This window comes from Abrus precatorius, unplaced genomic scaffold (assembly GCF_003935025.1).
Source record: "Abrus precatorius isolate BTA unplaced genomic scaffold, Abrus_2018 Scaffold6, whole genome shotgun sequence".
In the NCBI taxonomy this organism is placed as follows: Eukaryota; Viridiplantae; Streptophyta; class Magnoliopsida; order Fabales; family Fabaceae; genus Abrus; species Abrus precatorius.
The window spans coordinates 22294715-22321414 of NW_020874406.1; the positions used below are offsets into that span (position 1 = coordinate 22294715).

Genomic DNA, 26700 nt, shown 5'->3' on the forward strand with positions numbered 1-26700 from the left:
TTGTCTTTTTTCTTCTTGTCTACATGATATTTTTGTTCATGTTATTCTTTGTTCTTGCTCTAAATGATATTTCTTGTTATTTTTCTTCCTATTTTTTGTTTTGCATGTTTAATGCTTACTTTACTTCTTATTTTTTGTTTTTCATGGTCTTCATGTTCTTGTGCACTTTTCATGTTTTTTTGTTTTGCATATTTCTTGATCTTCTACATGTCTCTTGCTCCTTCTCTTCCTCTTATTTTGTGTTTTACTTGTTCTTTTTATGCATAATCTTGTTTCTTTTTCTTTACTATTCTTGTTTCTTTATCTTCTCTTATACAGTTTCTTGTTCTACAAGTTCTTTTTCTTTTTCTTTTTATTTCTTGTATATATGATCTGGTTTCTTCTTTTACGTGATATTTGTGTTTTTGTTATTCTTTTTTTCTTTGTCTTATTCTTCTTTTGCATACTTCTTGTTATTATTATTATTTTTTTTAGTTTGCATGTCTCATTCTATTTATCTTTGGTTCTTTTTTGTTCTTGTTTTGTATGTTGTAGGCTTTTTTTTCTTCTTGTTTCTTTTTTCTCATGATCTTCTTGTTATTGCGTATGTTTAATTTTTTTTTAATATTTCTTATTCTTCTACATGTTTTGTGTTCTTTTCTTTTTTCTACATGATCTCCTTGTTTCTTGTCTTGCATGTTTTCTGTTTCTTCTTCTTTTGCTCCATTTTCTTGTTTCTTATTTTTCCATATCTCATGTTTCTTGTTCTTTGTTCGCTCCATATTTCTTGTTCCTTTTCTTTCTATTTTGCACATTTCTTGTTCTTTTTCTCCATGATCTTGTTTCTTTCTCTCTATATTTTCTATTCACAATCTTATTTTTTGTTTTCTTTTTGTTCTTACTTGGCATGTATGATCTTATTTCATGCAATATTATTTTTTTCTTGTAATTCTTCTTTTTATATTTCTCATTCTTTTTCATGTTTCTTGTTTTTATTTTGTTCTATTTGTTTTTGGTTCTTCTCTTATTCTTGTTTTGTATGTTTGATGCTTCTTTTTTTTATGCTCGGTATGTTTGATGTTTGGTGTTCCTTTTTTTTCCTACATGATCTTGTTTTCTGTTTCTTCTTCTACTGGATCTTTTTGTTTTTTATTTTTCATGTTTTATGTTTACTGTTCTTTTTCTTCTACATATTGTTCATTTTCTTCCTCTTATTTTGCATTTTTCTTGTACTTTTTCTACATAATCTTATTTTGTCATGTTTCTTCTTTTACCTGATCTTGTTTTTAATTTTTCATGTTTGTATTTTTGTTGTTTCTTGATTCTTCTTATTTTGCATATTTCATGTTTCTTGTTCTTTTCTTCTGCATTAGTCTTGTTCCTCTTCTTCATCTTATTATTTTTTTTGTTCTTTCTCTACGTGACCTTGTTTCTTTTTGTATGTGTTTGTTTCTTTTTTTTTCTTCTGCACAATCTTATTTCTTGTTTGCATTTTTTTCTTTTTTTTCTTGTTATATATATGATCTTATTTCTTCTTTTACATGATCTTTTTGTTTTTTCATGTTTTTTGTTCTTATTTTGTTTCTACTTCTTCTTTTTGTTCATGATGTTTTGCTCTTTTTTTTTTCCTACATGATCTTCTTGTTTCCAGTTTTACATTTCTTCTTTTCTACTTGTTTCTCATCCAACATGTTTCATGTTTCATATTTTTTTCTGCAGTTTTCTTGTCTCTTTTCTTCCTCTTCTTTTTTGTATATTTTTCTTGTTCTTTTACATGTTTATTTTTTCTTTATGTTTCTTGTTCTGCATATTTGTTGTTCATTTTTTTTCTTATTTTTTGTATATGTGATCTTGTTTTTTCTTCTATTTGATATTTTAGTTCTTAGTTCCTGTTGTTCTTTTTTTTTTGTCTTATTATTCTTGTTTATTGTTTGGTTTTCATATTTTATATATTTTTTTTCTTTTTCATGTTGTTTGTTCTTATTCTGTTCCATTTGTTTCTAGTTCTTGTTTTGAATGTTTGATGCTTCTTTTTCTTCATCCTGTTTCTTTGTGTTCTTTCTTTCGCTACATGATCTTGTTTCCCATTTCTTCTCCTACTTGATCTTCTTGTTTCTTAATTTCATGTTTTATATTGCTTGTAATTTTTTTCCTGCATATTCCTTTTTCCTTTTCTTCCTTCTAATTTGCAATTTTTTTTATTCTTTTGCTACAATCTTGTTTCCTACTTTTTCTTCTACAGATCTTCTTGTTTCCCATTTTTTATGTTTTTTGTACTTTTTCTACATGATTTTGTTTCTTTTAGTGTATATTTTCTGTTTCTTTTTTCTTCTTATCTTGCATGTTTCATGTTTCTTGTTCTTTTTCTTCATTGTATGTTTCATGTTTCTACTTGTTATTGTTTCTTTTCATTTGTGTTTCTGTTTCTTATTCTTCTTCTACACAATCTTATCTCTTGATCTACTAGTTTTTTGTTCATTTTTTTCTTTTGTTGTTATAAATTATCTTATCTTCTTCACAATAGTATGATATTTTTGTTCTTATTATTCTTTTCTTTGTCCTATTCTTGTTTCTTTCTCTAACATGATCTTTTTGTTTCTTCATTTTTTTGTTTTTATTTTGTTAAACTTGTTTCTATCTCTTCTCTTAATCTTGTTTTGCATGTTTGATGCTTCTTTTTCTTTTTATTGTTTATGTTTTTCATGATCTTGTTTTACATGATCATTTTCTTCTTCTTTTTTCTTGTTCTTGTTTTACATGGTCTTTTTGTTTCTTGTTTTGCATGGTCCATTTTTCATGTTTGATGCTTCTTTTCTTCTCTCTTTTTTTTTTCATAATCTTGTTCTTGTTTTACATGATCATTTTTTATTTTTCTTATTCTTTTTCTTCATAATTCTTGTTCCGCATATTTCAAGTTTCTTGTTTTTTTTTACATTTTAGAAAGTTGAGCCATTCCCTCTGCCTCTTGGCCCTCGTTTTGAAGTTCTAAATTTCAAAATGAATTTTTAAACTCAATGTTTTACGTGTGACATTAGTGTGAATTTCGGTGTGAAAATTTTGGTGTGAATTTCGCCATTGATTGTGGCTTGGAATCTCAATTCTGGTAATTGGGAGATATTTTCTTTATCTTTCTTATATGAATAGCCTTCTAGTTTCCAAAATGTATCCACTGTTTCCGTGACAGAATTGTTTCATAAATTAAAGTAGTATTCCAGCTGTTGATTTGCATAGATATATCAAAATTGGATGTCATTTACCTCTGCAATTTCTTCAGTAGATGCCCATATATCCCTCAATTACACATTCTTGCAACTTGAATTTTATCACCATTTCCATCATAATAAATATAATGAGCATCCTACCAACAAAAGACCGTTCTAAACAAAGCTATATATACTCAATCAGTACAGTATTTGGGCTAATATTAGTTAATTTAGTTTCCGATAAGACATTCTTTGTCAGTAACAATCACAACCAAAGCATATCCCACTAAATGAGATTAGGTATATGACATTCTTTGTCACTGTCGGAAAAAAGAAATTCCATAGTCAAATTCTCCTCTAGAGTTTATAAAAAAAAATCACCTAATTCTTTATTGTATTCATTATTCACTTATTATCTCTAACAAATAAATATTAATTATTCAATTTTTTAATATGTATCCAATAACACAATAAAAATTAATAAATGATATATTTTTATTAAATTTATAGCATTTAATATCATTAATATTTTGAATCGTGTGATATTATGTTATTTTTAATAAAAATTTATTTTATACATGTTCTTAACATGTCTCCTTTGACGCATTAAAACAATGTTAATTATTAAATAGATAATTATAGCATATAAATTTTTAATCGAGCACATGGATTAATTAATAATATACTTTTTTAACTTAATTTATGAATTTGAATTCAAATTTCAATAAATATAATGTATTAAATACCAAGGTTTTACGAGAGAAAATCATATTAATACAATTTTTAAAACTTCACAAAATTTAATTTTTTTCCTACTCAATACTATTGTAATAACATATAATATCGAACTTATTATTATTTTATAATGCTTATGAAAAATAAAATGAGATAATAAACAAATCTCTTTAATTTTTTCATTTATTTATTTAAAAAATAAAAAAATTTAATTAAAAGATAAGAGATTTTTTTATTTTCTATTGGCCTAAATAAAAAAAATTGTAATTATATATTTTTTATCTAAATAAATTTTTAATATTAAAATAATGAAACTGATTAACTTTGTCTTATTTTTCTTCCAGTTATTAATTCCTTTAGGCTGGGAGGTTTGTGAGACATTGGCATTCACATTTATTAAGGTGACTAACCTAACACTGACATTCCAACGCACATGCTTTGTAGTTTACATATTCCCTCCGTTCCTTTTTGTCGGCTTCTGTTCTAATGAATGGAAGATTGAGTTTCCGTATTTGAATCCAATCACTTCCACACACCTGTTAATTAGTTTGACGTCTTATCCATAATTCATTCCAACGTATACCACCTCGTAATCATCGACCTTTCCCATGAATTCAACACTTTCCTCCCACCCTTCATTTTAATAAATTAAGGTTCATGTTCTTTCTTTCATTCCACCACAACCCATCATTTTTCTTCCTTTTCTCTTTTCTATATGGGGTTGGGAAGGACTGGCCTATTTGATCTTGAAAAGCACTTTGCTTTCTATGGAGCTTACCATAGCAGCCCAGTTAACATAGCAATCCATACGTTGTTTGTTTGACCTATTTTTTTCTCAGCACTTGTTATTCTCTACTTTGTGCCTCCCTTCTTCAACCTTCCCAATTCAGAGTTTTCCATGTTGGAGAAACAAGTGATCTTGGTTTGGAATGTAGGGTTCTTAGTTGCTTTGGTCTACTCAGTTTTCTTTGCTTGTTTGGATCTCAAAGCTGGTTCCTTGGCTGCTTTGTTTTGTGCTGTTTGTTGGGTTGGGAGTAGCTTTGTTGCAAGCCAACTAGGGTTGTCTCTAGCTTGGAAGGTAAAAGCAAAATAAGGTTGTTGGGGGCATATTAGTTTTTTTCTTTTTGTTTGTCACTTTTTGAAAATTTATATAACATTAAATATTTATATTAAGAATTTAATTTTGATACTGCTTGATATAAAAAAAATTTATCTTATTAACCAATTAATAATCATTGTAAATATAACTGTACTTATTGTAAAAGTTAAAAATTTTAAATTATGTGATAATTTACTTAGATTATACTGTAATTATCAGTATATTTTAATTAAATTCTTACACTAAGTTTTGTTTTGTTAAATTAAAATAAAAAGGTGATTAATTAATAAGAGAAACAAAAATATATAACAGAAAATCAGTTCAAAATTTTAATAAAAATGAACATATTAAAATTTACTTTTGAATTTTAGTGTCAAAATCTTAAAATGACATATTAGAAAGTACACAGGAGTAGTGATATGAGAATGGTATTCTGATCTATTTTTGTGATTTCCACTCTGTCTACATGTGAGAGCCACATTTGTTTCTCATCCATGATTACACGGGTTGGAGAAGGAAATCAGATTTCCTATATTTTCCATTTTTATGTATATTAAATTCTCTAACTTAACCACAGAGTAAGTAGCTTCTGGAAATGGAAATTGCATTAGCCTAAAATGTTTTCTATCGGAGTGGAACTGAATGAGTCTGTTGTTTCGTCCTGGCTTTTTGTCTCTGAACTAGAAATTTCATGCAATGCTGAGAAACTGCAACCTAATAAAAGAGGAATGTATGCATAAGCTGTAGATGCAATAACAAGAATAACATTAGTCACGCCATCTGATTATGTTAAAAAGGCAAATTTTCAATATATAAAATCATTTTATGTAAAGCTTTTTTGTTTAATGGTTTATCCTGAAGTTTTATTTTACCTTCCTCTGCTACTTTTGTTGGCCACACGCATTCATTAGTTTATGATCATATTTTTTCTTGTATTTGTTATCTATTCATCCATCTCAATATTCTCATATCCTTTACTGTAGAGCATCATTAGGACACAGTTGTCTGATAGAATTTTCCTTTGAATTAGATAGGCACTTTAATGTCATAAATTATGTTTGAGACAATTCTCCGTTTCATCCACTTAGCTTGACTCACATGTATGACATCTTCACTTCACAAGACGGATCCAATATACTTAATCTTAGTAACTTGTGCTCTGAATCTCAAATTTTCACTTCTAAAACATTACTGATACACTTCTTACTGAACTTGTATTCTGTATAGTCATGAAGTCTTGTTGAAATCCTTTAATTTTAGAGCTTATTTTCACAGCTCAGGACTCAAGTTTAGAATTTACTCTCCTTTAACCTCATCAAACAAGATACTTTAAGATAAACCGAAAGAAAATACTTCAATCATATTACATATGGATTTTTCACCAGATGTGTGCATGAGGGACATGAAGATTTTTGGATTTTCAATTTGTAAATAAGCATAGTGGAGAATAAATTCAACTTCCACCATGTATAAATGTTATTGCAACAAAGATATATAGTATTTAGAGCCTTATTCCTTTAGTTGCTGTTGTATTGCTAAAATATTTGGTCTTCTTAAACCTAGGATTTTTTTTTTCTCTATAGTACGCTTGTAATTAAAAAATGGTGGAATATATTTCTTTCTAATATGTACTCTATATTACAGTTCTATCATTCTGACGTATGTTCCTTTTCACTCAATATTGTTTTTCGCCATGTGTTCCCTTTCATTATTCCTTTCTTTTTTGGGTGCTTATATGTTCTTCTGGTTGCAATTTTGTTGTTTGTTTCGTTTTTCTCTATTTAGGCTAAAGAGCAGATAACAAATTTATCCTCATTCCTCCCACACTAAATTACGAAAATCCAGGCAACCTAAATTCTAGACATTTTAGTTACCAATAATTGGGTATTGTATAGCTGTCATACATTGTTTTATGTTATAATTTCTTTTGTAATAAACCATATCATACATGATGTTGATGTATATGTATGTACTCAGTGATCATGATAAAACCCTCTCCTACACATTGCATTATTTCCTTCGTTAAGAATTTAGCCCATTTCTTATAGGCTGTCTCAAAATTACAATTATATCTGGAAGTTCTGTGACTTTCTGAATACTTGATTCATTTCTTGTGTATAATCATCAACTATTTCTAGGACAGAAAATGGAGCCTTAATAACAAAACTAGGAAGAGAGAGAGAGAGAGATTAGACAAAAGGATAGTGAGAATAACAAATGTCCCATAAGTAACTTGCTTATCCTACTAAGGCTTTGTATCATTGTGTGCTAGTGCTAGACTTTTATCAAGATTTCCCTATTGTTTAACATGTTAAGTTTGAGAATGTGCTGAAAATTATGATTGCAGAGGGTTTTAGTTATGTTATGGTATAGTACCTCATTGTCTAGCTGGTAATTTTCCATCTTTTTGCTATTATGACTAGAGAAATGCTAACACATATTTTTCTCAAAACAATTTTTATTATTAGGTGAATTGCATATGATCCACATAAAATCTATCTATAATAGTGTGTTGCAAATAGTATTTGCTCACATTTCTTATTATAGCAATTCTATTCATACCTCTTCTCAATCCTGCCATAAAAAAATCCTATCTTCTTCAGCTAATATTGTAGAATGACGACTTACGGATAGCTTCCTCAGATATTTAATACTCAGTAGCCAGGCTTCTTATTTGTTAGCTAGATATAATCATGCTAAACAGCATGTTGTCAAATGCAAATAGGAAAAATATTTCTTCATGCATACATAAACATCAACGTAACATTTGTCACTCTCCACTCTGATCTCAATTCTTGACAATATAATGAATAGGTTGTGGAGTATTTGAGGTTAGTTGCTGCTATAATAACTCAATCTCTGACTCTATTTTATATATGCCTGAGATTTTACATTCACAGAAACGAACACCTGCTCTTTTGGATAACTTTGTTCAGGCCTTTCTAATGGGTCCTTTCTTTGTATTGCTAGAGGTATTGTACTTAAAACTTTGATATTTTCCTTCTTGCGTGGTTTTCTATGCTTCCTTAATATTAGTTTATTGTGTGAATATATTCACATATGTCTGACTATGAGACTATTTGTTTGTTTTAGGCTCTCCAGAATTTATTTGGTTATGAACCATATCCAGGATTTCATGCAATAGTGCAAGCAAAAATTAAAGCTAACATCAATGAATGGCAAGAAAGTAAGAAGAAACTGTCTTAACTTTTGATTGGGTTTGTGTATCTTTAGAAGTTACATGATCTCCCATGAAAGAATAAAAACCTACAAATGATCATATATATATATTGTACTGGTATATATGTTTTTCATGGTATTTATATGAATTTTCCTTGGTGTGCACACCTTTTATTTATTTATTTATGTATACATGACTAAGGATACGTTGATAATAAATATTAAATTTAAATACTTCTTACATTATTTAATATTTTTTTTATAAAATGTATAATTAATTAATTTAACTATTGAATTATCGTATATTATTTTTATGATTATATATATCAAATTTTATATAATTTAAACATTTATTATTAGTATATTATACAAAATTAAATATTTACTCATATTTTAAAAATATATTATCCGTTAGAATGTCTTTCACTGCTACGCTGAGTACTTAAATGAATTAATACACACTTGAATCCTCACTATCTTCATCAACTACTCAAATGTACAACCACTGTTACTTAATGAATGAGCACACTTTAATCTTCGTTATGCTCTCTCAAGTAAATAGGAACCAGCCATTTAGTCCTCAAGTTTCGATTTTTTTTCTTCTCTAGTTTCTTTTTACTGAAACCATTGTTACCTTTCAAATTTTCTTTATTCTTTTTATTTCACCATCCTTTCTATCATTATAATAATAAGAGTAAATTACACTCTTTTGTTAAGAAATTTAAATTAATTACATGGTTCCTTGTTTTAATTTAAAAAATTACACTCTTCTCCTCCATTAAAACATGCAGTTTGAATATTATGTTATAACTTTGAGACTTTACTCAACATCTTCCTTATCTTCATTTCATCTTATGTAGTAGAGATGATAATATGGGTCAATTTGACCCGCTAGCAACTCATTAATAAATGGGTTGAGTTCAACTTTTCTTACTTTTAGAATGATCAACGAGTTGATTAGTTAAAGAATTAAAAAATATATATATATATATTAAAAAAATGACTAATTTTATTAATATGAAGATTTAAAACATTTATTAAATGGGTGTATGTAAGTAACAGGCAAGAGATTTAAACAGAAAATATTAATTTCTTTAAATTTTTATTATGATTTTTAAAAAGCTTAACTCGATTAGTCTAATACACTCCATCCCATTAAAACTGTTTTAAAAAACTCTCGATTTAATCAGATTGGTGAATTTTAAACCTTCAAACAGTTGCATCAAAATTGACAGATTAGGCGGCTTAACACAACAGATTAAACCAAGTTATCCTTTCTACTATAAAAATCTAAAGTTCATAGTATGGATTGAAAATTAATTTTATTTATTAATTAACAATATTATGTCACAATCTTGAAGTGCTAATGGATTTACAAGTCGAATGAAAAGCTTCATCTCATCCATTTCGTGTCCTAGACGACCTACCATCCCCGGAATGCAAGCATTCAACCAAATTAAAAGTGTATATTAATATATACGACTCATTCAAATGATTAATTTGTCTAATTTCAACTTATTTATATTAACAAGCACTTTCCTGACGAAGCAAATACAAGGATTTGTACTTAAAATATAAAACGTGTGATTCTGAGCCACATCTTATTATATATTGCGCATGCACATGCCAACCTTCTCAACACGTCATTTCCATTTTTATCAATTGCGCCGTTATCGTTTTGGATAAGCAACACAAGCTACCACCAATCACGAATCAAATTAACATCATATTTGGAAACTCATTTATGCTTCAATTATTGACTCACAGTACAGAATTTGCCAATAGTAACCTTGGTCAAAATAAATAATCATTATGATGATGTACACGATGGAAACGGGTGGCTAAACCGTATTTGGCTTCAAATGCTACCAAAGCATGATCTAAGCCTTAGGTTTGAATTGTACCTGAATAAGGAATGTAATTCTATATTTGAGTTTATATTAGAAATCAATAAGCATGTACTTTTATATGTATAAAGATAAAGATAAATGTTAACGATAAAAATTTTCTAGCACTTTCTTTCTTCCTGTTAGTCTTTTTATTATTGCGTTAAATTGTATATAAAGATAAAGACTGGTATGGAATTTTGAACAATTATATAAAGTGTTGAAAAAGTGTTACCAACGATTTCTGTACAAGCTTGATTGGATACCATTGAAAATTCATAGGGTGATGTAATTTATATTTCTACAAAGAATCTTCAGGATTATTTTATTGGTGACGCTTATCGTCATGCCTAAACAATCCAATTTTTTTATTTTTTTTTTATTGGTATTATCCTCTCTGATCATACACATGGTTCACAAATATGGTGGGGTTGATAGCGGTATTCTGTTTCACTTGGTACTTCCCTGAATCTGCTGCATAAGGATTATTAGGCATTTCAATCATTGGTTGTGGTTTTACAAAAGGGTCCATTCCACCATTGGCAGTGTTAATTTGAAAATCGAAGGTTGAATTATATGAGCCATCATATAATATCTGTGATATTGGACCCAAGTAATCCATATCCAAAAGATGAGTAAGGGAACAAGTCCTTGGAAATTTCACTTCATGTTCATTTTCATCACCATTTGGTACTGTCAAGTTCATTTGGGTCGTTGGGTAGTCCTCTTTTGCCTCCAATGATTTTCCCATGTTCTTCTTCTTATAGATCCTACACAAGACCCAGTCATCCAGCTGATGACACATTCAAAATACAAGGGCAGGTCAATTAAGACGAAAGATTAAAATAACAAACTATAGAGTGATTTCAAACTATTAAACTTAAGGGAAGTACATAATAATCATAGTAAAGGAAAAGGATTAAAAGTCTTACTCTGGTGGATCCAATTTGCCTAGTAACTTGTCTCCTTGATCCAATTAATCGATACTCATGCATAATCCAATCTGTCTTAAGACCCTTTGGTGGCCTACCCTTGTAAAAAACCAATGCTTTCTTCACCCCAATATGCTTAGAACCACTATAGATTGATTTGTCTGTGCCAGTAGCCTTCCAATACCCAGACACGGTTGCTCTATTAGGCCTCACCCCATTAGGATACTTCCTCTCTCTTGGGCTAAAGAAATACCATTCATTTTCTCCGAAGTCTGTTTTATCTGCATTTCATGAGAAATTAATATTTACATCATGTGAAGCATGCACATGGACATGTTATTAACAAAGGTTTAGCAATTGATCTTGTCAATATTTATACTCACTCCTGTGTTTATTATTCTTTTTTTAAGTCATTTTTGTCTAAAATACCCTTATCATTAATATAATTATAAAAAAATTAAACAAAAATCACTTAAATAAAAGTGGCAGTAAACACGCTCAGTATTATTATACTAATATATATGTACCAGGTAGTTCCCATGGATCAAATTTATAGATATCCACTTCTGGGATGATAGATGCAGGGCATGGCTTTGATGTAGCTTGGTTACAAAGGTAGTACACAATTAGTTCCTCATCAGTGGGGTGAAATCTGAAACCAGGTGGGAGTTCAGAGCTTGTTCTGCCCTCCATTGAGTAGAAAGAAAATTGAGACCAATTTGAATGGAAAAACTATAGAAGAGTATTTCAGTTGGCTAATAATTATGGAAAGAGAAGGAAAAGGGGTTTAGGGGAAAAATTCAAAGAGAGGCTTCAAAAGAAATCAAGGTATTTGAAATGTTTGCAAGGAGGTGGATGCCCCTTTTATCTTTGAAATTTCTTGTCTTTTTTGTGTGGAGTTGCATGGCTTTGATTGGTTCTTAGGATGACTTTTAGTACACCTCAGTGTATGCGTCAGCAATCCTCACATGCTCCAATGAGGGTCCACCACTCCTTCACCTATCTCTTAACTATGACAACTATCTCTTCTTTATCCACATTGGGTTGCATTCAATTGTGGAACAATATTATTGGCATATGATGTACATTCATAAAGTTTCAAATAATGGTGAAGTCAGCGACCAGTTTTCTGAATTCTTGTGTGATTAATAGTAATATATAACATTATTTAGCAACATAATAACATAACATTTTATTTTATGTGAAATAATCTTCAAAGATTGTGAACCATTTTGTGTGTTTTAAAATTTTCCTTTTGCTTATTATTTGCTCATAGTCCAACTTCGAAGCACGTGAATGGAAGTAATTTGGTCTTTTGTTGCTGTAGGGATTTCCTTTTTGCATTAAGAATTGATTTGCATATGTAACTTTTTTCGGTATAATTGTCTAAGGTTGTTTTTTTACAACTCAGCAATGAAAATATTATTGGTAAAAAAGAATAACACAACATAAATTAAGCAATTTCTTTGCAAAAGATGCTTGGGACTTGTGCCCTACACGTGTTTACCATCTAAAGAGAACCAGCATTAATTTGTTTGATTTTTTAAATTTATTCCTTAATATTTGAAATTTTCTTTCAAGAGGTTAGGCCATATTATGTTTCAATTTGATAAATAATGATGGAAGAAAAAAAGTCAAAATTCAATATATTTTTTTTAAATCATAGATACCATTCCTTTATACTAATTCCTACACCTTTCAAAATAAAAATTTTCCAAATATTTTCGTGAAGGAGTCAGCAAAGGTTGCTATCACTGGCACTTAGCAAAGTGACGCGTGTCCTTTCCAAAAGGGGTAGGTTAGAAATTGGAAATGAGAGGATAAGCACTAACTTATAAAAGAGAATAAAATAACAGAAAAACAAGAATCTTGGTGCTGTGGTTATTACCTTGACAACTCATCCCTACACCTAACCAATTAACCATGCCATATCTTATTATTATATGTTAACTCCATTTATTTTGGAGAAAATTAATAAGATGAGATTTTTAATTATACAATTTTAATTCTATTTTTTTTTTATCTAATAGAGTCTTGTTTGAACTTAAGATTTAAAAAAATACAAGTTTAAACTAGGCTATTTTTTGCTATTATGTAAAAGAAATGCATCAATTATTTTGTTCCACGTTGATCTACGAATGTTTCTCAATACCAAAAGTAATTTCATATACATACGTAGTCATGTTCAACTATTATCATTTTTTTTTTCACTTTTTATCTTAAAACAATATTTTAGTTAATGTAAAATTATTGCGTGATATTTTGTTTAAATGAAATGAAAATAATATTTACTTAAATATTTTATTATTTTTTATTTCTATGAATTTTGCAGCTATAAATAATATTTTTATCTTTAAAAATAATCATTTAAATTAATTTTATCTTAAAAATTATTTTTTTAAATTATCCTTAAACTAATAATAAAAATTCATTTTTAAATTTTTTTTCTCTATGCGTTTATTGCATAAATAATTTTCAAAATAGATAAATAAAAACATTTATATTATTCTTATAAAAATAAGATAATTAAATATTTTTTAAAATTTTTACACCACAACTTTAAACAATTATTTTTCAAAAAACAAAAAGGTATTTGACATAATTTTCATATAATATAATCTTTTTATATTTGAATTTGATACACAATTAATAATATGAAATTCTTTTCTTATAAAATTTGACTCTTTTCAAATATATTTTAAGTCCAAGTTTATTTATGCTGTGGTTTAATTATTTTTCAAAATTTTCATCATATTTCACCAAAAATAGATACAATGCTTCCTAAAATAAATTTATATTTATTTTACTTAAAAATATATTTATATTCAAATTTTGTACATATAAAATATAATTTTAGTTACTCAACTTAAATTTGTTTAAAAATTTTAATACATATAAAAAATTAGTATCAAATATTTAATTATTATTATAAAATACTAAATACTTAACTTAAAGTATATTTATAATTCTATCAATGTTATCGTAAATAAATAAATTTAAGAAGTGACTTCATCTTTAAAATTTTAGAATCTCATTATTGGCTCTTAAACGAGACTTTCATGAGAGATAAATTAACTAATTTTTAAACGTAATTATTTTTTTTTCTTTTCTCACTACAAAATGCTATCTAAAATAGGTTTAAATTTATTTTACGTATTTAAATTTTGTACATATATAATGTCGTGGAAATAAATTAATTACATTTATATAAAGATAATTAATACTTATTAATATGATATCTTGAATTTAAATTTCATGAATAATTAAAATAAAATTAAAGAAAATTCACTTTTAAGAAAAGGGATTTGACTGGAATTGATCATGCTTAAGACAATTTTAGATACTTTAAACCTACCGTTGGCAACCCTCTGTGTTGATTGGACCTTTCAAAGTTGGGTTGTTGTTGTTGTTTAGCAATGAGTAAAGGTTGCAAGAAATTCAATCCTCTCATTTCTCATATGTTCATAGAATATTCTTTCTTTTCCTTTTAAAATGAAAATGATACCTGAAAGTAAACCCTAAGATTTTTTATATGGATTATTGAGCCTATCATTTTCCTGAAGATTTTACGAAAATGAAATGTTAATAAAATCATAATAAACATATTTAATTTATGTTTAAATTATAAATTCAATTTATTAATTCATTCATACACAAAAAAGTTACAATTTAATTTTTACATAAATAAATATTTTTAAATTAGTCTTTGTTATTTAATATATATTAATTAGAAGAATTAGAATATTAAAAAAATTTATAATAATTAAAATATATATTTTAATTAAATTAAATAATTTATAAATAAAAAATAATTTATATAATAAATTTTTATTTTTTAAAACACACTTGTTTTTTAATAAAAAAATTATTTTTTAATAGCTTTGTCAATTTTTAATTGAATTTAAGCATTTTAAAATATAATTTTGTATTCAAATTATAAAAATATAATAAATATTTATTTATTTCAAGTAAAATATTAAAATAATTATTTATTTAAACTCAGTTTTAATGACTGGAATTAATATTTTTTATTCTTATCTTTTTATCATACTTTTAAACGATTGAACAAAATATCAATATTAATATTTATTATGAATTTTATGGTAAATAAATTACTATATAATTTTTAAATTTTTTATTTATTAAAAATATGACATTAAGGTTTAAAACTATACTAAATATAAATTTATTGAAAGATATAAAAATTTAATCTCTTAAATTTTTTTAACTTTTTTATTTAGTACCTTATTTTAAAAAAATTATAGTTAGAGTACACATTTAATTATTATAAAATTATAATAAATATTTTTTAATAAAAATTTATTATAATTAGTTGTTTAAACTCAATTCTAAGAAAGAAATTTAATTTTTTATTTTTTATTTTTATCTTTAAAAAATATAACCTTTTAATTTATTAAAATCTTATAATTTTTAAATTTTTGATACTTATTTTTTTAAAATAAATCTATTTTTTATTTTTAAATAAATTATATATTTAGTCTTTATAATTGATACTTATTTATAAATTAATATTTATAGTTAAATTTTATATTTTAATCTTTGTATAAATATTTGTTTACATTTTTAATTTTTTTCATTTAATACCATCATAAAAATTTAAAGAGTACAAATTAATTTAAAAATATTTATTTATATAAAGAATAAATTGTGATTTTGTGTGCGTAAGGTTTAAATTTTAAAAAGTGTCAAATATAAAAATCAAATTTATAATTAATATTAATTTTTAGTTCAAGATAAAAGATTGCAAATTTTTTTTTAAAAGGGTTTTAATTAATTCTCGATCATAATTTGTGACTATTGCTTATTAATTTTTTTCCAAAAAAATATTTAATGTAAACCCTATGGAAGATATTTACTTTTAAACTAATTTAAATTAAATCACAATTTCTTTTTATAATCATATTAGATAACTTTTTACCTCAAAACTCAAAATTATTTAGACCAAAGTCCTAACTCTAAATGAGATCTCGAAGCTCAACAATGCTACACATCCATGTGAATACTACTGTACAATTATATATTTTTTATTTTATTCCTTTTTCTTTAAATTTTTTAAAACATTTTTTAGGTATATTTACAAAGGTACACAAGTTAATTTCTAATTTAATTTGCAAACTCTTATGCATACCCAACTTGAAAATTACAAGATCATTTATTTCATATACACAAATTTATATCGAAATTTTCCTGGTTTCGTGTTCCTCTCATTTTTATTACTAACTACACAATCTCATGTTCAAAAGATCATACCCATCTATATATCATCATTAGAAATTTATCAACAATTTAAAATATAACACACCATTTTTTCATCAAAATACATCATTTCATTTAACTTATAATCTCTTCTCACATTCCAAAAACATTTGTGCTTTCAGTACTGGAACACAGCAATATTTCATAAACAACAATGTTGAAAAAACAAATTAAGGGAATTTTATTACTAGGAATAAAGTCACTTTCTCCTGTCCATGTTTTTCACTATTGCAGTCCCACAATTGCATGTTTAATCTCTTATAAGTAAAGACTGAAAAATTGAATTATTGGGTGTGTAAATGACATGTGACTACTAAGTTTGTCAATGGACAAAAATGAGAAATCAAAGAGAGTTGTTTAAACCTCAAAGAGAGGATGAAAGAGTGAATCATGTTGGGCCCATTGATATATAACAAGGCCTTTTTTTTAAAAATTGGTCCAAGGTGCATCCTCTTTCCCCACAGGCCTATAACATCTAAAAAAACAAAAAAGAAAACCCTAACTTGGGTTATTTTATACCTTGGGAATTGAGATAACATTACAAATACTCTCTTCTCTACTCTTTCTAGGGTTCCCTCACCCTGTTTGCCCTCTTTCAATTTATCGCCTGCCAAATTCACGCAGAATCTGCAACTCTCCATTTCCTTCTATTCAATCGGTGCGTTGAAAATGGACTAAAAAAAAAAGAAAATCCCCAAAGGGTTTTGCCCTTGTTTTTGGATTAATGAATTTGTTCGATTGTTATTGGTTTCAGGATTGGTAGCTTTCTTTCCATGTGAAAAAGGAACATGTATTCTTCACGAGGGAGCGGCGCTTACGGCCAATCATACACGGGTCAATCCGCATATGGCCAGAACGTAAGCGTTTTCGTTTTTCTTTGAATAATTTCTGACTTTCCAATGTCGTTGCAATTTCTCATCGTTCAATATTTGCATTTCCCTTAAAAAAACATATTTTTCTAGGTTTATAGGTATTTGCTTTATGCTGTTTTAGAGTGTGGGATTTCGTAGCTTGGTTAATTATGGGGTTGAATAATTGGGTTTTGTGGGTGCAGTTGGGTGCTAATTATTCTGGAGGTTCCGTTGGAGGACACGATGTGAGTCAGCATTCTGTAGCTCCTAGGCATTCTGCAATATTGGGTGGTTCTCAGGAGGTTGATGTTGGTGGGTATAGGACTCATACTTCTGCTGCCACCCAGTATGGGGGACAGTATAGTTCTGTTTATGGCTCAGCTGCTTTGAGCAGTGCACAACAGGTCAGTGTGTTATGTATCATTGGTGAACTTTTACTCCAAAGTATGAAATTTGCTAAACAGGAAGTTTGCTAATCGTTTGATGTGAAAGTGCTTTAGTTTGAACTTTGAGAAACTGTGTTCTTTGATTAGCCTTGTGATTATTGTGTATCATGTTAATGAACTATTCCCGAGCCTTGTTAATGAATATGATGAATTATTAATGTATTAGTAGTTTTATATTCAAGGTCTTGAGTGTAGGAAGAGGTAACTTTAAAAGTGTAACCTTAAAAGTGTTCTTTCTTTTTGGACTGATTTATTGAATTGTTATATTAACCTGTCTCCTTGTCCTTGGTGCCCCATATGAATACTTATTTAATATATATTATCTTCTCTTTATAATGCTTTTATGTGGAAAATTGCTGAATTCTTTATTTTCCCTCCCTTATATAGGTTCCTTCATTGAGTACGAAGGGAGCTGCATCATCAGCCTTAGATGGTCGTGGAGGTTATGCTTTGGGTGTTTCAGATTCACCTAAGTTTACTTCTGGAGATTATGTCTCATCATCGAGCCATGGATATGGTCACAAATCTGATCAACTGTATGGTGACAAGGGTTTGGAGTATTCTGGAATAGACAGGAGGCAATATGGTGAACGACAGAGTGGTTACATTGGCCGGGACTTAACAAGTGATCCGACAGGACGGTATGCTGCTGATCCTGTTGGATTTAGTCATCAACATCAGGTGTATGCTTGCTCCTTGAAAAGACTGTGGTAGCTTTCTTTGTTTATGTGAGAATGAGTATCTATTTTGCAAAACAAACGAAAGAAATTTACCCGAACCTGCTTGCTTTATTTTATTTTTTTGCTTTTGTTATGTTTTTTAGTAGATTGTAATCATTTTGCATTTTTATGTTCAGCAATCAGAAATGTATGACCGCATTGATCAGGCTGCTTTGCTTCGACAAGAGCAATTGCTGAAAGCTCAGTCTCTGCAAGCTGCATCACTTGATGGGGGTGCTAGGTATTTTATTTTATTTCATTTTGTTTGTGAAAGAATGTGCAATGTACGTTTGCCAATGCTACTTGATTGATCCAAACCCACTTTTTTTCTAATGAGTATAGTACATTTGTTCATCATGGTGGTAATGTGTCAATCAGTTGGGCTGTCTTTTAAATTTGTGATGAAACTTGGCAGAAGCTGATCAACAGTACCTAGCTATGTTAAATGGTAATAATATTTCTCACTACACTAAGTAGCAACACATTTCTGGCAGACAATCTGATTATCTTGCAGCAAGGGCTGCTGCTAGTCGTCACCCTACCCAAGATCTTATGTCTTATGGCGGAAGGATGGATTCTGATCCCCGTGCTTCATCAATGCTAAGTGCTACTTCATATAGTGGACAACATGCACCATCAATATTAGGAGCAGCTCCCAGGAGGAATGTGGATGACCTCTTGTATTCCCAGAATGCTTCAAATCCTGGTTATGGAGTGAGCCTACCTCCTGGTAGGGACTATGCCAGTGGGAAAGGTCTTCATGGGAATTCCATGGAGTTGGAGTACCCAGGAAATGTGCTGTCACATGGTGGGCATAATGATCGCAAGGATGATCGAGCAAGCTATCTACGGGAATTTGAGCTAAGGGAAGAAGAACGTCGCCGGGAGCGCATGCGTGAGAGAGAGAGGGACAGAGAACGGGAGAAAGAACGGGAACGATTGCGGGAACGGGAACGAGAAAGAGAACGTGAAAGGGAGCGCATTTTGGAGCGACGAGAGAAAGAAAGGGAGCGAGAACGAAAACGTGCACTTGAAACTAGGCATGAACGAACTCCAGTGAGATCCTCCAAGGATCCCCGTGGTACTTCAAAAGATCCTCGTGGGTCATCTCTAACAAAGGATGGGAAATCTTCACGAAGGGACTCTCCACATCATGGCGCTTTACATAGGTGGATCTTAATGATTTTTCTATTTCTGCGTCCTGCTCTGGTTCTGAATATCTAGCTGCTTGTATATCATGCAGCCTTTTGTAACTAACTAAATGTTCTGTGATGCTGAAGGCACCATTCACCTGTTAAAGAAAAACGGAGAGAATATGTCTGCAAGGTAAAAGGAAATAAGAAATTAGTTACTCCATCATTATGAGAATATTCCTCGTCAAAGGGCTAGTTGTGCTGCTGTTTTTCGTTCGATCTGTGGATGATGGGTTTATAAAACTTAATATTTCCTGAATAGCCAAGAATTTTGCACTGTATCCTATTCTTCTGTTGGTTTTCTTTTCCTGTAATTCACACTCTTGATCTCAACTTGGTCACATGATTAGCTTCAACGTTGATGAGACATTTCAATTGCCTTTGTTTCCTTTTGTCTTTACAGTCATTTTTGGGTGTGCATCCTCAGGGTACTTGTTATCCTTTGAGTCACAATTATTCTTTCCTGTTCCTTCGCTGTTCTTCCTTCTGTTAGCTTTCCTTGACACCCTTTCCTTGACACCCTTTTGTCCCTTCTATTGCTACCCTTGACTATTGTTTTTGGGCTGTGTTTCTAGTAATGGATCAGAAGACCAATCAAATCCACAGGAAATAAATAGGTTTTCTTTAATATTTCCTATTGCCATTGATGCTACTTGCAATTTCAGTCACATGGCTTTATTTCTTGAAAATGAGACCTGATTCCTGGTTTCATACTGTTTGTGTATTTTATTGATGCGTAATTTCTGAAATTAGATCAGATTAATTGAATTTTACATTGCTACATTTCATGAACAGGTTTATGCATCCCGTTTGGTGGATATTGAGAGGGATTACCTCTTAATAGATAAGCGATATCCCCGACTCTTTGTCTCTCCTGAATTTGCCAAGGTATATTGATACTCTCTGCATGTTTGTCAACGATTTTTTTGGGGAAGTAATTGGCTAATTGCTCAATTATTTGTTCCCCAAAGGCTCTCTTAGAAGTTTCTGGTGAAAAGCTTTTTTTAGAGATGAAATTAGCTAATCCAAATTTACTAGATGTTTTTCTTTGATGATTAGGGTTGATATTAATTTGGCATTATTTTTTCAGGCTGTTGTGAAATGGCCAAAGGAAAACCTTAAACTGTCTATTCATACCCCTGTCAGGTATCTATCTTCTTCCATGTCATATCAGTTACATGATTCCAAAATATTGTCTGATTCTTCTAAAGGTTTATGTATGATAAGACTTATCTTCTCATTTTTCATTTCTCTACTTTATCCAGAAGATGAATTTAGTTATTCGACACTTAGTTTTGTTTCTTTGTATTTAGTATGAGTATTTCAAACACTTCTTGGTAATAAATACTAGCTGAGTGTTGATTTTGATTTTAAAACGAAAACCTCTTTGAATGCTATGCCTTCCAGAATTAATTTGAATGTTTGTAGTTATATTTGCATTATATTTGGTTTTAAAAAAATGAACATTTTCCTGACTGATTCACTAAATGCTCTATTTTTCTCTGTTTGAAACTATTTTCTCTCTTTTTAAAGCTCATCTTTAATTATTTTTGCTTTTCCTGCCATATGGATGTAATGTTATTCATTTCGTTTGAGAAGTCAAAAGTTAAAATAAAAATGGTTTGGAACAGCTTTGAGCATGATTTTGTTGAAGAAGAAAGTGCCACTGAACCTAGAGACTCATGCAACAAGCTTGTGGTGGGACCACCTCCAAGTTCAGAACAAGGAAATACAGTTTGGAATGCTAAAGTAGGTTTAATATTGATGTTTGTAATCTGCATTGTAATCTGCATTCTTTTTATTTTATATGACGTTTCATTAAAAGATGTGTTATGGTTTTGATATTTAATGGGCCATCTAATTGCTTTTCCCTACTTTTGTACTTAATTTAAGAGCAATTGCTTAATATCAGCAATAAAACTAGTCATCCTCAATTTATTGTCAGTTGTCAACTTAGGGGATTTCAACTCAGCTAAAATTTTATCATGATGTTGGCTTTTACTCGGGTTTGCCTTCTTAATTTTCCTGGCTTAAAATAACCTTGTGCATCATCTGTGGTAAATTAGGCAATCGATTCTAAAATTTTTAGAGAAATGTTGGACATAATTGTGTGAAGTTCATAGGCTATGTTTAGGCATACATATTTTCTAATTGCACTTGCTGGATGTTGGTTATCTTTTCCTATGGGCTGTGCTGACTAAAGTTCTGATGAATTTTTGTAATAAGATTTGGAATGTCATACAAGGTGATTGGTTTTTATTAGACTGAAATGTCAAAGAATCAACTATTTTACATTGTGACAAAATTTTTCTCATTCAAGTTGTTGCTTACCTTGGAATATCATTAGAGATTCCGGATGGTGGGATGATTTCGATTTAACCTTTAATTTTTAAAATTGCTGTTATGCAGACAGAGCTTTTTGTCCCAATGCCCTATTCGTTGAGACACTTGTGAATATAGGTTTTGAAACATTTCAATCTCTGGTAACCTTGTGCTATAGCTCAACGTTCTTCTTAAGATATCCAAATATCAGTACAGGTTGTCTGTTGTGGCCTCAACATCCGTAGCAACATCAAAATCTTCACTACTAATATTTTATAAGTACTATGTCACTTTGCTAAATATAACTACATACTTCTAAAACTAAGTACAAGTCAATTGTGTCCAGACACCATTTATAAAAAGATGGTTGTACATGAGAGGAAGAGGATCCACTTTCATAAATTAACTTTGTTAGATAGGTTTACCAAAAGTTGTACCTGAGAGGGTCGAATTTAAAATTTAATCTTATTGTGCATTTGCTCCTCCAATTGATATGTATGCATGTGTATGTAATATTTTTTTCAGTGTTTTATTCTAAAGAAAGATTTGGCTTTTCTACCGTTTGATAAATTATTATTTTTTGTCTGCCTTGTTTCAGATAATTTTGATGAGTGGACTTAGTAGGTCTGCATTGGAGGAGCTGTCATCTGATAAAATTATTGATGATCGCATTCCTCATATTTGCAATTTCCTTAGGTTTGCAGTCCTTAAGAAGGACCATTCTTTCATGGCAGTTGGTGGTCCATGGGAACCTATTGATGGCGGTGATCCATCCATTGACGATAACTCCTTAATCAAAACAGCCCTCAGGTCATGCTTATGATATGATTATTGGTGTGACAAGTATGCTTTCCACTAGAGGAGTAATGGATATTTTTCCAATTTTACAGATATGCGAAGGATGTTATTCAACTTGATTTGCAGAATTGCCAACACTGGAACCGTTTTCTTGAGGTATTAGTTTACATTTTTTACTATTATTATTCCTTTTTAATTTGTTTAAACCACCCCCAGTATCCTGTTTAAAATTGTCATCTCAAGTATTCATTTCTGGCATTTGCATGCTTTGAAATTGCATCAAAATGAGTAAAGTTTGTGTTCATATATCGATTTTCTCTAATAGCAGTGCTTTTTACATTCTTTGTGGTTATATTTCCATTATCTAAGACTAAGATTATGGCTCTATCTTTCATTTACTTTTATAGTATCTTACTTTTCACTTGAAAGTTTTAGTTACTAAAGCTGAAAGGTTTTGCAGATACATTATGATAGGATTGGCAGCGATGGTTTCTTTAGCCACAAGGAAATCACTGTTCTTTATGTTCCCAATTTGTCAGACTGCCTTCCTTCATTGAATGATTGGCGTGACAAGTGGCTTGCCCACAAGAAAGCTGTTGCTGAAAGAGAACATCAACTTTCTTTGAAAAAAGAGGTCTGCTTTATTAGTTGGATTGGATTGTTGATGTGTATTATTATCCATATTTTCTGTTGATATTTTCTTTTGGTGATGTTTCAGAAATCAAGAGATAACAAGGAAGTATCTAAAGGTATATGGACCTCTATGTTCACTTTCTTGTGCATGGCATCAGATCATTTTTAACTCTCAATCATATATAAGACTAGTTGTAATAAGTTTTCTTTTTTAATTATAATTTTGACAAATCAGATAAATGGAAGGATTCTGCTGCATCAGGACTGTCAGATGTTAAGAAAAAGGAGAAAGATAGTAATACTGTTAAGGAAGAAATTGAAGAAAAAGTTGCAGTAAATAACAGTAAAATTGCTAAAAATGATGCTTCTGAAATTGGTGAAGGCAATACTGCTGATAAAAAGCAAGGGGAAACTGCAGCTGGTCAAACAACAGGCAGTGTGAAGCCTGTGAAAAAGAAAGTTATAAAGAAGGTTGTGAAACAGAAAGTTGTTGCCAAGGCAAATTCTACTGCCAACAAAGAAACTGACAAATCAAGTGAAAAGGATGTTGTCGAGGTGACAACATCCAATGTTACTGATGGGGTTCAAACTTCTGTGAAAAACATCAGTGCTGTAGATATTTCTATTGGGAAAACTGATGGGGAAGAGGGGAAAGATAAGGAAATAACTAGTTTAGAAGATAAATCTCAAGACAAGCCAGATCCAGCAGTAAATACAGTTGTGAGTGATGCTGCTGTTAAAACAACTAAAAAGAAGAAAATTATTAAGCGGGTACCGAAAAAGAAGGTGGTTGGTGAGGCATCTAAGTCTGTAGTTTCTGAAGCCAAAAATGAAGTGAATGTTGTGGCTGTTCAAGGAAATGATGGTGCCCAGAGCTCTGGCAAGCAGACTGCTGATGCAGATACCATAGTGTCTGAGGTGAAGAAACCTGTGAAGGTAGTTCCAAAGAAAAAGCTAAAAACAACTACGTCTGGGAAGCAAGATGAAGGGGCTGATTCTAATAAAGCAGAAACAACGTCTGACAAAAAGGATGAAGGGAATGTTGTGGTAGTTCAAGCACAAGATAACACAGAGAGCACTGGCAAGCAGACTGCCAGTGCAGATACCATATCGACGACAGAGGTGAAGAAACCTGGGAAGTTTGTTGCCAAAAAGAAATTAAAGGCCCCTGCATCTGATAAGCAAGATGACACAGCTGATGCCAATAAAACAGAAACTAAGTCTGACAAGGATGACAAAAAGGAAGAAAAAGGAACTAGTGAAAAAGGTGGGGCCAAGATAGAAAAGCAGAAAGCCTCTGATAAAGACAGTCACAATGTCAGGGGGAAAGGGAAAGATGGGGAGAAGTCAAAAGATGAGAAAGGAACTAAAGAGAGAGATGGAAAAGATGAGTCTAAAAGCAAATCTAGTAAAGAATTGAAAGACAAGAAGTCTGATGAACCTCCTCGACACCCTGGATTTATTCTTCAAACAAAATGGACCAAAGATTCTAAAGTATGGTAACTTTAGCTTGACTACAGAAATTTATAAAGTATGCTCTGTTGGTACATTTACTATTTTATGTACTCATTTTGTAATTTATGGTACAGCTACGTTCTCTGTCACTGTCATTGGATTCATTGTTGGATTATACTGATAAAGATGTTGAAGAATCAACACTTGAGGTCTGTTTATGTGGTTTCATTTACCTTTTCCATTTCAACAATTTTTATGTCACTGACATATTTACCCATGGGACTGATTCTGAATTTCTGATTCCAAATGGACATTTCTTGTTTCTGATTTATTGGTTTTGCAGCTTTCATTGTTTGCTGAATCATTTTATGAAATGCTTCAATTTCAAATGGGCTGTAGAATTTTGTCATTTCTTCAGGTTGGTTAATGCTGTTTTTTAGCTTGTGGCTGACTTGATTCTTCAAACGCTGCCTAACTATAATTGTTTCCTCCCCCCCACCCCAACCCACAGAAACTGCGCATAAAGTTTGTCATCAAAAGAAATCAGCGAAAGAGGCAGAGGGAAGATGGGCATGAGAATGATAGTATAAACAAATCGCCTGTAAAGCGTCAAAAGGGTGATGATCCTTCTGTGAAAAATGAGTCCACAAATATGGACACATCAAATCCAACCCAAGCTGATGATGAGAAAGCTGTAGCTGAGAATAATAACTCTGCTGATAAGGGGGGTGATGTGAAGATGGAAGATGGATCAGACGAGGAAGAAGACCCAGAGGAGGATCCTGAAGAGTATGAGGAAATGGAAAATGGTAGTCCCCAACATGATGCGTCCAAAGATAAAAATGCCGACCAAGAGGTGAACACTACAATTGAATCTGAAAGTATAACTAGCAATGAAAAAGCAGTAGATGAAACTTCTAAGCAGGAGACTAAGGTTAAAGATGAGGTGAAAGAGTCCAAGGCCAATGCACAGTTCAATGAGGAAAAGGAAGAAAAGGATAAAAGTAAGAAAGAAACCACTGCTGTTAAGGAGGTTGCTGTGGACAAGGATCTGTTGCAGGTATTTTCTTGTACACTATGTAACACAGCATGTTTATGTTGCTATTACTTTATCAACTACATCATCTTTCTACATCTGGCACTGGATAAAATAATGCTTTGGTTTCTCATTTATGGCAGGCTTTCCGATTTTTTGATCGTAATCGTGTTGGATACATCAGGGTAAGCACCATGCTGTTTATCTGGTTTGTTTCCTATCATCCTCAAGAATGATGCGAGATATTTGTTTCTTTTCAGGTTGAAGATATGAGATTAGTTATCCATAATCTGGGGATGTTCCTTTCGCACAGGGATGTCAAGGTTAGAATCTCTGATGCTTGTTGATATTATTATATTATGTATTATTTTAGCCTTTTTATCTCCCGCCTCCCTTGGTTTTTCTATTACCTGCATTCTATTCTAATATTTTATGAAAAGCAGGAACTTGTACAAAGTGCATTGTTGGAGAGCAACACTGGAAGGGACGACCGAATTCTTTATAATAAGCTGGTGCGGATGAATGATATTTGAAATTTGATGCCCCGTAGACTCCATTTCTTTGGTCTATGAAATGCTGGAATTGTTTGTGTTGGGGTGAATGGAAGTTGCTTTTGTAGTTAGAGTCGGACAGGTCTTTTTTCTTTGTTCAAAGGGCTTCTAGCCTTTCCGTTCATTTTAGCGAGGGTAAGACCTTTTCTTGGCATTTATTGTTTATATTTCCAAAATATCAAATTATGCCGCATTTTTTTTTCATGTTTATTAAGTCGTGTTCTCTAACGTTTGTTATCTTTTAGTTCTGTCGAGTATACTTCTGTATGTAATGAAATATTGGGTTTAGATGAGTTCTCCAATTTGGTTTGTCAGTATAGTTCAGCATATTGTTTAATTGTAACTTTTGAGAATGTTACTCGGAATTTTGACAATCGTAAATTCGTAATAGTCATTTGAAAATTG

The 26700-nt window shown here is 30.5% G+C and overlaps 2 protein-coding genes and 1 pseudogene across 3 annotated transcripts; 2 read left to right on the forward strand and 1 right to left on the reverse strand.

Moving 5' to 3' along the window:
- The first annotated feature begins 4632 nt into the window (after nt 1-4632).
- On the forward strand, nt 4633-8223 carry LOC113870396 (annotated as a pseudogene).
- Nucleotides 8224-9478: 1255 nt separating this feature from the next.
- On the reverse strand, nt 9479-11848 carry LOC113868514 (NAC domain-containing protein 2-like). Its single transcript, XM_027504162.1, has 3 exons — nt 11542-11848; nt 11015-11295; nt 9479-10875 (listed from the first exon to the last, which is right to left on the reverse strand). The coding sequence occupies exons 1-3, from the start codon at nt 11705-11707 to the stop codon at nt 10471-10473; spliced, it is 852 nt and encodes a 283-aa protein (XP_027359963.1). The 5' UTR covers nt 11708-11848; the 3' UTR covers nt 9479-10470.
- Nucleotides 11849-16837: 4989 nt separating this feature from the next.
- Nucleotides 16838-26700, forward strand: LOC113869348 (protein SHORT ROOT IN SALT MEDIUM 1). 2 transcript variants are annotated; one of them, XM_027505635.1, is made up of 21 exons: nt 16838-16949; nt 17046-17148; nt 17346-17546; nt 17976-18269; nt 18445-18548; nt 18802-19476; nt 19588-19633; nt 20296-20388; nt 20591-20646; nt 21132-21249; nt 22421-22632; nt 22713-22776; nt 23081-23254; nt 23339-23369; nt 23480-24747; nt 24843-24917; nt 25052-25126; nt 25220-25768; nt 25888-25929; nt 26005-26067; nt 26188-26700. In XM_027505635.1, the coding sequence occupies exons 2-21, from the start codon at nt 17080-17082 to the stop codon at nt 26275-26277; spliced, it is 4299 nt and encodes a 1432-aa protein (XP_027361436.1). In that variant the 5' UTR covers nt 16838-16949; nt 17046-17079; the 3' UTR covers nt 26278-26700. The 2 variants fall into 2 exon arrangements, with proteins under 2 accessions (XP_027361436.1, XP_027361437.1); XM_027505636.1 differs by having other exon boundaries at nt 17346-17544; nt 17983-18269; nt 26188-26663.